Below are 12,974 nucleotides of genomic sequence, written 5' to 3' on the forward strand. Positions count from 1 at the left end.
AACATACTCAGACGAATTTGCTGTTTACTGTGGGGGAAGCTGGCTTTCAGGAGACTCCCATCCAACAATACTACCCAAGAATCTCATGACTTTTGGTAGCCTTCAAAAGATTACTTGTTTACAGTCTGTCATGAGAGATTGCATATACTCCCGTGGCTATGGCTGCAGCTAAATATACATGATTTGTGTTCTGGCGTAGGGGCTCGCAGGTTTGGCAGAGGACCAATGGCCCTGAGTTTCCATACATAACCACGTGGGCTAATTAAATACTTTCTACAGACAAATGCACTATAAGATCAAGATGAAGTTATTTGACATTTTATGCACCGTATACATTACAGAAAGCTTTCAAACTTACCACATTTACCTGCGTAGTCTCTTTTATTTGCATCTGTCCCACAACCTTGCAAAAACTGAATGCAGAAATGATCCTTGTTAAGCACTGTGAAATAACACCACGTTCATATGATGTCCCCTGGTTTGTGCAATGTGATATGATAGCAATACATTACCACGTAGCCATGACAGTTTGCAATAGTTTAATACAAAATACGCACAAATAGGAGTAAGTTACAAAAAGTTGCCGGGTGTGTGCCATATGAATACTGCACCAGGCACTGACACTATGACAGAAGCTGTACTGTCAGTATCTGCAATGCGCTTCTTTTCACCTAAGCTAAGAAAGGTCCAGTGAAGATGGGTGCATCTTTGTGTGGCCATCGTTGGCCACCTCCAGAACATTGTCGATCCTGTACTGAAATGCAAAGAGGCAGGTCAGCTGCCCTGCATTGTTTCCATTGCATACAATAACTCACTGAGATGCATTAGGTACTAGAGAGATCACTTTTATTTGGTAGTGGAGTTCACAGCAATTGTTAGGGCCATCTACAGCCATTACAAGTGTGCGCAAAAAGCTTGGGGTCGTGAGAACCATCTGTGATCTGCCCTCGATATCTGCAGAAAAGTCATAGTTGTAGGAAGCTGGCTCTGTATACACTATATCAAAATGAGATATAGGGCCTGATTACAACTTTGGAGGACGGTGTTAATCCGTCCCAAATGTGACGGATATACCACCTACCGTATTACGAGTCCATTATATCCTATGGAACTCGAAATACGGTGGGCAGGATATCCGTCACATTTGGGACAGATTAACACCCTCCTCCAAAGTTGTATTCAGGCCCATAGTGTGCACAGAGTTCTAGGTTTCCCCAGAGGCTTAACAGAGGCTAAAGTAGATAATACTAATGCTCTCTTTTGTAGTAGTGTGGTCGAGCAGTTAGGTTTATCAGAGGGTAGTACAACAGTGGTGGCCGGCAGCTTTAGGAGGGAGCGGAGCGGAAAGCACACACACACACACACACACACTCATTCTTTCACACACAGATACGCACGCACGCACGCACGCACATTCATTAACAACACTCATAACATTCAAACATGCATGCACGCAACAAACATTCATTTTAAAACATCACACACTCATTCTTTCAAACACGCACGCACGCACATCCATTAACACTCATAACATTCAAACATGCACGCACGCACCGAACATTCATTTCAAAAGATCACACACACGTATTCTTTCACACTCATGCACATCCATTAACAACACTCACAACATTCAAACATGCACGCACGCACCAAACATTTATTTTAAAACACCACACACAGACACACTTTTCTTCAGCCTCGAGGTCCCAGGAGGGTTGGCACTGGTGCCTTCCCTCATTGGCTGGGGAAGGCAGCAGTCCCAGCCTCGTCACAGAGTGGGATGGGATCACTGACACTGCTGACCCCACCCCACTCTGTGATGAAGTTTCACTGATTGACACTCGCCCTAGGCGCTTCAGGGCTTAAACCTGAAGCGCCCAGGTCGAAGTCAATGGGTGATGCTTTCCTCGTCACCCAGAGGAGGGCCTCGAGGCACCTTTTCTGAGCTGAGGAGGTCACGCCCATAGGAGCTGTTACCTCCTCAGCCCAGAAAAGTTCAGCTCAGGCAGCCAGGAGTCTGCGCAAATCGCACATGTCTCACTCCTGGCTGTCTGAGCTGAAAATGAAGAGGGTCTGTCAGGCTGACCTTTGTTCAGCCTGACAGACACTCTTCATGAGGGGCAAAAGGTGGTGGGGCATGGCCCCTCCGCCCTAAAGGATGGGCCGCGCCTGTAGTACAAAGCTTTTGTTGTACACACACAGGCAAGAAATAAGGCACACACTCAATGACTACTCCAGGCCAATTGTTTTCATATTGCAAAATATGTTTTGTTACTTTATTACTAGAACTAGAAGAACTTTGTTGCAGGTAAGTGCAGTTGTCAATAGATATCAAGTATATGTATCAAATCTACTTTGTTTGGTTTTAGCAGATAAAGCACTTTAGTAAGTAGCACTTTTCTATTTCAAAAGTTGACAGTTCAGTTTTCCATAGGAGCCCATAGAGTCCTAGGCGGCACAAGGAGGGGGAGTGTTAGCTCAGAAAACATGTAAGTACATGACTTATGATTCCAGTCCTCTGGATTTAGGATGTCCACAGGTCAAATTTTAGGCTGACCCCAAAAGTGCACCACCAGCAACACAGGGCCGGCTGGGTGCAGAGGTCAAAGTTGGGGTCAAGATTGCGATGGAATCCTACAAGGACAGGGGGTACTTGGAAAAGATTGGAAAAGATCTGCAGGTAAGTATCCACGCCTTCAGAGAGCAACCGGGGGATTTAGGTGAGCACTGGGGTGCCACAGGTAGGCACCAATCACACACCCTCAGCGCACAGGGGCGGCTGGGTGCAAGGTGCAAACACAAGGCTGGGCACCCAATGCTTTTCAATAGGGGATCCCTGGGGGGTCACAAAAGATGCTGCAGGCTGGGTCAAAGTGGTCGGTTCCCGAAAACCACAGGCTGGACAAGGAGGAGGGCCGCTTGCTGAACATCGCTGGACCGTTGGTCAGACTCCCCAAGGCACGGGGCTGCAGTTGCAGGGGTTCCTTTAGGTGTCAGGAATCTTTGTCGCATCTGGTCACGGTTGGGGGGAGGTCCTCTGGTTTCAGGCTGCAGGCATCGCTGTGTTGGCCAGGAGGTGTGACCCAGGGTGAACACAAGGTCAGAATCACTTGGGGACCTGCTATGGATCCGTGGGCCACCTGGACACGGGCGGTGTGTGTAGGGTGCAGAGTGGGCAGGACTCGCTGATCCGGGGCAGTTCCGGAGTCCTTTTTGGTGATTTCTTCTGGACAGGGCCACTGTCTTCGGGAGTCCTCGGTCCTCTACTGGGCAGGCAATCCCCTGGGGGTTTGTAGAGGTCACTGGCCCTGCAGGATGCGTCCCCTTCTTTGAGCAAGGGTCTTTAAAGCTGCAGACAGGCTGGTAGGGCTGGGGCCGAGTCAGATGTTGTCTGGAGTCTTCTCTGTTGGGGTCGGCTTAGCAGTCCTTCTTCTTTCTTCTCTCTTACTCTTCTTGAGGTCACCAGGAATCTGGTGAGCTAGGTTCAGGGGTGCCCTTAAATCCCAGATTAAGGGGTGCTACAGGGGTCAGAGAGCAGTAGCCAATGGCTACTATCCATGAGGGCGGCTACACCCTTCCTGTGCCCACTCCCTTTGGGGAGGGGGCACATTTCTTACCCTATTGGTCCCTGTCCTCCAAACCAAGATAAAGGATTCTGCAGGGAGGCGGTCACTTCATCTCTGGACACCTTAAGGGTGGTCCCAACTGAAGTGGTCACTCCTCCTTGTTTTTTCTTATTTTCCCACCAAAAGTGGGGCTTGGTCAGGGAGCTGGGAGGCCTGAGCCATTGAGGCTCACCGCCAAGTGTTATAGTTCCTGCAGGGGGGAGGTGTGAAGCAGCGCCACCCATAGCAGGCTTTGTTTCTGACCCCAGAGAGCTCAAAGGCTCTCACCCTATGGGGGTCAGAAATGTGCCTGTTAGTGGCAGGCTGCCACAGACTGGTCAGTCCTGCACTAAGGGGTTAGGTAAAATACAGGGGGCATCTCTAAGATGCACTCTGGGTGCATTTTACAATAAATCCAACACTGGCATCAGTGTGGGTTTATTGTGCTAGGATGTTTGATACCAAACTTCCTAGCCTTCAGTGAAGCCATCATGGAGCCGTGGAGTTCGTAATGACAAACTCCCAGCCCATGTACTCAATATGGCCACACTACACTTGCAGTGTCTAAGAAAGGACTTAGACACTGTAGGGGTGTATTGCTCATGCAGCTATGCCCTCATTTGTGGTATAGTACACCCTGTCTTAGGAAGGCCTGCTAGAGGGGTTACTTACCTATTCCACAGGCAGTGGTTTGTGGGCATGGCACCCTGAGAGGGATGCCATGTCGACTTTACCTTTTTCTCTCCACCAAAACACACACAATCTGTAATGGCAGTGTGCATGTGTTTGCTGAGGGTTCCCTTAGGGTGGCACAATACATGCTGCAGCCCTTAGGGACCCTCCCTGGTCACAGAGCACTTGGTACCACTGGTACCTTTTACAAGGGACTTAGCTGTGTGCCAGGACTGTGACAATTGTGGAAACAATGGTACAGTTTAGGGAAAGAACACTGGTGCTGGTGCCCGGTTAGCAGGCTCCGAGCACACACTCAGTCAAGTTTGCATCAATACCAAGCAAAAAATGGGGAGTACTGCAAACAGGGGGCCAGTTTCCTACAATAGTTTCCTGTAAAGCAACGGTTTAGTGCTGAGACTACACTTCTACAGTCAGTGCCAAACACCAGTATAGCCAGCAGAATATGCAGCAGGTGCCAAAGATTACCAGTCATGGAACTCACAAATACTTTTTACCAAAAACCAACGATTATAATAACTTTCTCAAAGCCTTATTCTGCCTCCATTGTGATGTCCTGTCTTCGGTGCTACAAAGACAACAATTTCAGACAGCACTTCAAAATTAACATGGCCTACTATAAATAATGGTGTACTATATCGCCTCTAATAATATTCTTCAATGGTCATATCCACGTTCATGTGCATCCATCAAGTCATATCAAAATTCATTATATTCTCGATATATTACACTGTAAGTTGCTAAATGCATATCTCTGCAGTTTGGGTCAAGCCAATGTCCTCCTCTCTTACGACAGAAAGAAAACTAATCAGTATGCTGTGACAGGGTCTACCAGATATCCTGCTATCATTCCATATCTTGTTTCTTATGCAGAAAGAGAAAGGTAAAGCAAATTAAACTTTGCTACCCATCATGTCAGGCAATATGCAGTGCTGGTATAATGGAAAAGGCACATTTGTTGTCTTTATGTGTCTGCTTTTTTCTTGCGCCACTTAGTGCCCCCGACACACCATGGCAGTAGTTAGGAGAACTAGCATAAAAAACAACTGATGCTAGTTTAGAGCTTTGCAGGATTAGCATACAAAATGTTGCCTCTAATCCTGCAAAGTTCATTGAGGCCCATTGACAAGGAGGGAGAAGAAATGCAGAATATCCGCCAAGCTATGACTGATTCATGCTTTTTCTGTGTGCTGGCAAACTGTGCAGCCCTAGCACCAATCCAGGACTCCTTCCGCCATGGTGCCAGGGTGCCTGCATTCTAGGCAGAATTGTTTTTCTGCAGGAAGTGATACCTTCCTGCACAAAACAATCCATAGAGGCATTGTCCTCTTTCTACATGTGTTTCTGAATACAGTGCATATGGAAAGAGGAAATAGTGAGGAGAAATAAAGATTTTTCTCCTCGTTACGCCTTTCTTGCTAAGCCGTACTTTTTTGATACAATCCAAGGTTTACTGACCTTAGTAAAGCTGGGATTGTGTCAAACTCCATTGATGAATGCACGGGAATGGCCATGCTCCACCCACGGAAAACCATCTTAACGCATAGTCACACAATGCAAGGATTTGCACTGCTTTGCATTACTGTGGATTTACTAAGCCATGCAGAGCTTCGCAAGGTGGCTTTGTTTGGCTTAGTAAATCCCATATAAGGGCTTGCGTTGTCTTGTGTCACCTTGCATGATGCAAAGGCAATTCAAGACCTTGGTAAATCTGGGCCTACATATCAAATTTTTTAACTACCTATGTGATACATTTTCTTCTGCTCTGCTCATCTTTCAAGGTCTCAACGCCTATTCTAAAGAGGCTGGCTTGATAGGAAGAGATGGACCACATGACAAACAGCCATTCATGGTTGCCTTCTTTAAAGTGAGCGAGATTCACCTGAGGACAACACGATCAGCAGCAAATAAGCGCAAGCAGCAGAATCGCAACCGTTCTACACAGTCACAAGATGTTACAAGGATCTCCAGCATAGCAGGTAATTTTACAGTCTTTATCCAACATGCAGATTTGTGACTGTGCTCTGTATCAACTTATTCACTAACTAGCTTTGGCTGAAATTGATCAAGGGTCTTGTAGGCACTGATGTTTGCTTATCTGTTTTGAAAAATTATCTAATTTACAAATAATACTTTTGACAAAAACCTTGCAGTTTAGACACACTTAAGGTGTCAGAGGATAGAGTAACTATGCTCTGGTTATCTGCTAGGATATTTTGCAGGCACTTGTTTATCATTTATCTGTAAGTTATTTCATTTCAACTTACTTTGGTGCATATTTACAAGCGGCTTGCGTCACTGGTGCATCGTTTTTATGATGTACCGGCTGCGCAGGCTGTAGGCCCATATCTACTAGGCCACGCAAAGCCACTTTGCATGGTTTTAATGACCTTGTAGATGTGGAGTAAGGTAACACCGCACAAGTCACTGCATTGCCTTACTTTGCATCAAAGAGGCATTGTATGGGCGTCGTAGTGGGTTTTACCACACAGCTCCCAAGGATTTTGATGGATTCACAGATTTACAAGGATTTGTAAACCTGGGAATGTGTCTAAAGCCTAAAGCTCCCCAGGGGAGGCGTATAAGGAGAAATAACTGTATTTTTCCTTGTTTGTTCCTCTTCCTATCTGTGCTGCATTCCTCAGCACATAGGAAGAGGAAAATGCCTCAATTGGTTGTTTTTGTGCAGGAAGGTGTTCATGCCTGCACAAAAATAATTATTCGTACAATGCAGACACCCTTGCACCGTGGTGCAAGGGTTCCTGCATTGGCGCATGGTAGTCAATTGTGTGCCAGTGCAGTGGATGAGGGCAGGAATGCACCGTATCTCATAGATACAGTGCATTCCTCCCCTTTTCTTTTGACACAGGGCATCACAACACAATGCCTTACAGCACTGCCCTGCACTAAAATATTGTAAATAAGCCCCTTTGTATTGACATTTGCTACTATTACTTTTAGGCTTTCTCCATCCAGTCTTTCACAAGCGTTTAGTGGAATTGAAACTGCAATTCTATGATTGCTACGGTCTCAAAAAATGTAAAATGGAATCACCTCCACTTTGCCAATTTTTTTCATGCAAGTCTTTCAGGAATCATGAAACAAATGTCTCTAACACCTCTTTTACAGAGTGAGGCAAAGGGCTTATGGCAAAGTGGACGTGAGTCTTCTACAGGTGCATAATGCTGTCACTTGTCTTCTCCTGTGGTATCCAGAAACACCAGAGGTCGTATTACACTTAATGCTACAGGGGTGCAACTGGAATGAATTTCTACAAATATGCCCCACAAACACTTTGGTATTACAGAAGGAGGCAGACGCTTGCACAGCCCCTTCTGTAATACAGATCACTCTTGTGCAACTGTAGTGGTGGCATGATCTCATAGCATTTGCACCCATGCTGTACTACAGATGCAGGCACAAAGGGAAATGATCTGTTATGGGATGCACTGACTGTGGGCAAAGTTGGTTTGATACAGTCAGCACACCACCCGAGGACAGGCATTGAAATATGAGAATGGGTGTTCTGTGGGCCCACTCACTTCACCCACCTGCAGGAGAATCCCTGTCCTCTTTTCAAAAGCAGATTAGGTTAGGCTAAGTCACTGCCTGCACACTGAAAGGCAGACTAGCAGCCTCAAACAACCAGTCTACCTTTCATGGAGGGTCCTGCCCCCAGTGCAGGTGCGTGTTTGCCTCCATTATTATAGGGTGCACTAACTGGGTCTGTACTTGGTCCATCTAGTGAAAGGTGTGCTGTGGCACAGAGCAGGGCAATGTGCCCTATCAGTAATTTGGGCCTAGGTCATGCACAAAAAATGGCACTTGTTTGTTTGATAGCGGTCATGAACTGAAAATAAGCTGGCCAATTTCCCCATGACACAAGGGTTAGTTGTAAAGTTGTTTTCTCCAACTGTATAGTCAAGAATAGTGCAATATGCTGTCTGACACCAGAATGCTAGAATTTTTCTTCTTGCTTCAGGAATGAGGAAAATCTTCAAGATCCATAGCTGATATATATATATATATATATATATATATATATATATATATATATATATATATATATGCAATGTTATAGTTAGGTGAGAGTTTAATGACAACGTAACTTTTTAAACATACAAAAACGATGAAATTCACCAGTTATAGTTGGCTCTGGTAATTGTAACTCATGCCCTTCGGTAACTATAACTCGTGCCCCAGAATATTTTCAGTTTTCTCATAAATAATTTCATTGCAAATGTTGCAGTGATATTATCAATGATGTCATAGAAGATGTCTTGAATGATACAATATGTGGGGTAATTAGCAGTGCATGGTGAAGGTATTGACCAACCTACCTGGAGGCAGCCAACCCCATGCCACCCACAAAGCACCACTTTGGGGCCATGGAGAAAGCCTCAGGGAGCCCTCAGCCCCAGCAGGCTCCATGCATGGTGCAGGAGTCGGCATTGCTCCCACCCGGAGGCAGCAGCTGTTTTTTTGCATGCTCACTCCAGACTAGAGCATTGCCTGTTTCCTTGCCCGTAGGAGTGTGGGCAAGGAAACAGAAGTCTGCTCCCACCCGGCGGGAGCATGTTTAAAGATCCCGCCTGCTGGGAGCAGACTGCCATTCCCTGTTGCATTGTTGAAGCAGAGAAGGCATGTTTGCCCCCGCCTTGCAGGAGATTTAAAAATCCTCTAACCAGGTGGGAGCAAACATATGATTCCCTTCCCACATGAGTTCAAACAGGGCAACTACTCTGTCCCGCAGATGGGCTCTTCCCGGGTGTGGACTCCTGGGACAGAGTACTTGAGCTGCCTATGGGGGATGGGCTCCCGGGGCTTTTTATTTTAAGGCTGCGTGGCCCCCCTTCCCTTGTTAGTTTACTTCAGCGCCAGTGGATGGACTCCCCAGGGGCTCACTAAGGAGAGAGGGATAAGGTGTCTTGCTCCCCTAAAATAAACATTCTGCACTGCCCCCATTGAGCCCTGGTCCACTCTGGAGCCCATACTTTTTTTTTTATTATTTGCAATGGATTTGGGAATACTCCATGAATTTGTGGCACAACTTTAAGAAATCGCTTTTTGGCCCCAGACCCCAACAGCAGACCTATGGGGGTCAGGATAGCACTACCCTGCCCCCTTTGTCTTTTCCATTGCTTTTGTTTTTTAAGACTCTGGGCTGGGTCCGAGTCCTATAATGGCTCTCGCCACACCCCTGTTGATGTGGTTGCAGCCTATCATAACTCAACAGGAGATATGTCAGCTCTGTGGATCCACAGTGGTGTGAAATATACAAAGCCTTTGAGCATTAATTGATTAAAAAAAACTGCTGAACGGATTTGCACCAGATCACAAAAAGCAATCTTTCAGTACCAGGATCTCGATTTCTGCCTAATTTGGTGTAAATCAGTTTAAAGGTTTGGGCAGTATCTGTGTTCCAAACTGAATGGGGAAAAATGATTTTGGGACCCCCCTTTTTTCTCATCCCTTGCTTGACAGATCCCCCCAAAACTTTCCACAAAGGAACTGAAAGATTTGTCAAATTGCACCAAAGATATAAGAAAGCCAAAAAATGCATTTCCTATGGAAACACAATCCTAACTATAACTACCCAGTGGCGAATAAACATATATGTATACGTATATATGTATATATTCATATAATTATTATATATATGGAAACATCAAGGGTAAACCTTAGTTAAGAGGGAGAGATGCGAGCACATGATACAAGATGGCTGCCTCCCTGATGATCCACCGTGCCTCTATCTGCACCATGAGTTTTTTTTATCCGGTTCATGGGCTAATTCTTTTATTTAAAATTCTTATTCCTTACCTCCATAGTCAGAGGAATTTCCTGACTTTTTATTGAGCTGGAAGGTCAAGTGAAGTGAGACTGGAGATTATACCGAGGCTCCTTGCTTGCTGAATCCAGAGTTCCTGTCTTGGAGCTTCTGCAAGAGAAGGTGTGACTTTGGTCTAGATCCTGGTACTGCTGGTTATAGCTACTGCACCAGTGAAATTCCATTGAAAATTCATTGATTTGGCTTATTTTACAAACGTTAACACTTTTTTTTATTTTCTATATATTTTCTTTTCCTTTTCATCATTATGGAAGTTAAATCTGTTTCCTTCAATGCAAATAAGCGTAAACAGGTAGTTTCCCCACCGCCTATCAAATCTAAACTAGTTGACTCTTCTGAACCTTCCCTTGTCACTATAGTAGAAGATTTATAAGCAGTCCAATCTAACACTCATAATATTGTCGCAGAGGTCAAAAATAGTTGCAGGAATGTGGCTGGTCTATCCATGAAACTTTCTGACAATGAAATTAAAATTTATGACAATAAAACTATGATTGACCAATTGATTCCACTCAAAGTGAAAATTCTTCCTATGAAAAAGCTTCAGTCGGACTTGGAAAATCGAAACTGATAACGCAACCTGCAGAATATGTATTTTGCATGAAGACATAGAGGGTAACGATTGTTGGCGATACCTAGAATCTCTACTGCCTAACCTTCTAAAGTTAAAATTCCAAGAGAAGTTTGAGATTGATAAAGCACACCACATTCCATCACATCATAAATCTGGCCAAACCACGACAATTTATACTCAAGGTTCTTCACCGCCATCACCTAGTAATGATCATGAAAGTAGCTAGAGAAATTCCTTTACAAATGTTTATCCATCAGGATTTTCCTAAAGAAACAGTTGCCATATGTTAGACCTGACATGCCTTAGGGTGGTCACCCCTAACTTTTTGCCTGCCTCCCTCCACTTTTTGGACACTGTTGTTGCTGGCTTTTAGACTCTGCACACTTTACCACTGCTAACCAGTGCTAAAGTGCATCTCTCTCCCTTTAAACATGTTAACTTTGGATCATACCCAATTGGGCTATTTAATGTACTTCTAAGTCCCTAGTAAGGTGCACTATATGTGCCAGGGCTTGTAGATTAAATGCTACTAGTGGGCCTGCAGCACTGGTTGTGCCACCCACTTAAGTAGACTCTTTACCTTGTCTCAGGCATGCCATTGCAAGGCTTGTGTGTGCAGTTTCACTGTCACTTCGACTTGGCATTTAAAAGTACCTGCCAAGCCTAAACCTCCCCTTTCTCTACATATAAGTCACCTCTAATGGGTGCCCTGGGTAACCCCTAGGGCAGGGTGCTGTGTGGGTGAAAGTGAGGACATGTACCTGTGTAGTTAACATGTCCTGGTAGTGTAAAACGCCTAAATTCGTTTTTACACTACTGTGAGGCCTGCTCCCTTCATAGGCTAACATTGGGGCTGCCCTCATACATTATTGAAGTGGTAGCTGCTGATCTGAAAGGAGTAGGAAGGTCATATTTAGTATGGCCAGAATGGTAATATAAAATCCTGCTGACTGGTGAAGTTGGATTTAATATTGCTATTCTTTGCACTTAAATCTTTCTGTGCCTTACAATCCACGTCTGGCTGGGCTTAGTTGACAACTCCTTGTGCATTCACTTAGACACACCCCAAACACATGGTACGCAGCCTCACTTGCATACATCAGCATTTTGAATGGGTCTTCCTGGGCTGGGAGGGTGGAGGGCCTGCCCTCACACAAAGGACTGCCACACCCCCTACTGGGACCCTGGCTGACAGGATTGAACTGAAAGGGGACCTGGTGCACTTCTAAGCCACTCTTTGAAGTCCCCCCCACTTCAAAGGCACATTTGGGTATAAAACAGGGCCTCTGCCCTACCACCTCAGACACTTGCTGGAGAAGAAACCTGAACCAGAACCTGCATCCTGCCAAGAAGAACTGCCTGGCTGCCCAAAGGACTCACCTGACTGCTTTCTACAAAGGACTGCTCCCTTGCTGTTGGCCTGCTGCCTTGCTGAACTCTTGCCTTGCTGCAGAAGTGCTCTCTAAGGGCTTGGATAGAGCTTGCCTCCTGTTCCCTGAAGTCTCAGGACAAAAAAGACTTCCATCTTTCAACTGGACTCCTTGTGCGCGAAAAATTTGACGCACAGCTTGCTCCGCGGTGAAAAATTCACTGCACGCCGATCCGGTAAGACGCCGCTCGACCCCGCAAGGAAAAGATCGACGCAACGCCTGAGGTGCGACCGGAACTTCGACTCACGGCCCGCCTGGACAACGCCGCCCAACTTCCAGAGAGGAAATCGACGCAGCACCTGCAGTGAGGAAGAAAATTCCACGCACAGCCCACCGGAACGACGCGCAGCCGGACAACAAGCCCAGGATTCCACGCACAGACCCTGGGGCGTCTGAAAACCCTGCGACCCACAGAGGAGACATGTCCGTGAGCTGGAAATTGACGCACGTCTTCCCCGCGTGAAAAATAACGACGCAAGTCCGTGTGTGAAGGGGCGAAACCGACGCACACACCATTTTTCCACGCATCTACTCCTCTGTGGCCCTTTGCAGAGATGTTTTTCACTCCAAACCAGGTACTTTGTGCTTGAAAGAGACTTTGTTTGCTTTTTAAAGACTTAAGACACTTCATATCACTTTTCAGTGATATCTCTACAATTTCTTATTGCATCTTTTATCGTTTTTGACCTGCAAATACCCAGATAAATATTATATATTTTTCTAAACACTGTGTGGTGTATTTTTGTGGTGCTATATTGTGTTATTGTATGATTTATTGCACAAATACTTTGCACATTGCCTTCTAAGTTAAGCCTGACTACTCA

The 12,974-nt window shown here is 45.6% G+C and overlaps 1 protein-coding gene across 1 annotated transcript in view; it reads left to right on the forward strand.

Moving 5' to 3' along the window:
• Positions 1-12,974, forward strand: part of BMP6 (bone morphogenetic protein 6) — a 571,121-nt gene that overhangs the window by 326,378 nt on the left and 231,769 nt on the right. The window contains exon 4 of the mRNA XM_069217123.1: positions 6,080-6,277. Within this exon, the coding sequence (XP_069073224.1) occupies positions 6,080-6,277 (198 nt within the window). The remainder of the gene's footprint in view (positions 1-6,079; positions 6,278-12,974) is intronic.

The sequence above is a fragment of the Pleurodeles waltl genome, chromosome 2_1, assembly GCF_031143425.1.
Source record: "Pleurodeles waltl isolate 20211129_DDA chromosome 2_1, aPleWal1.hap1.20221129, whole genome shotgun sequence".
Lineage (NCBI taxonomy): Eukaryota > Metazoa > Chordata > Amphibia > Caudata > Salamandridae > Pleurodeles > Pleurodeles waltl.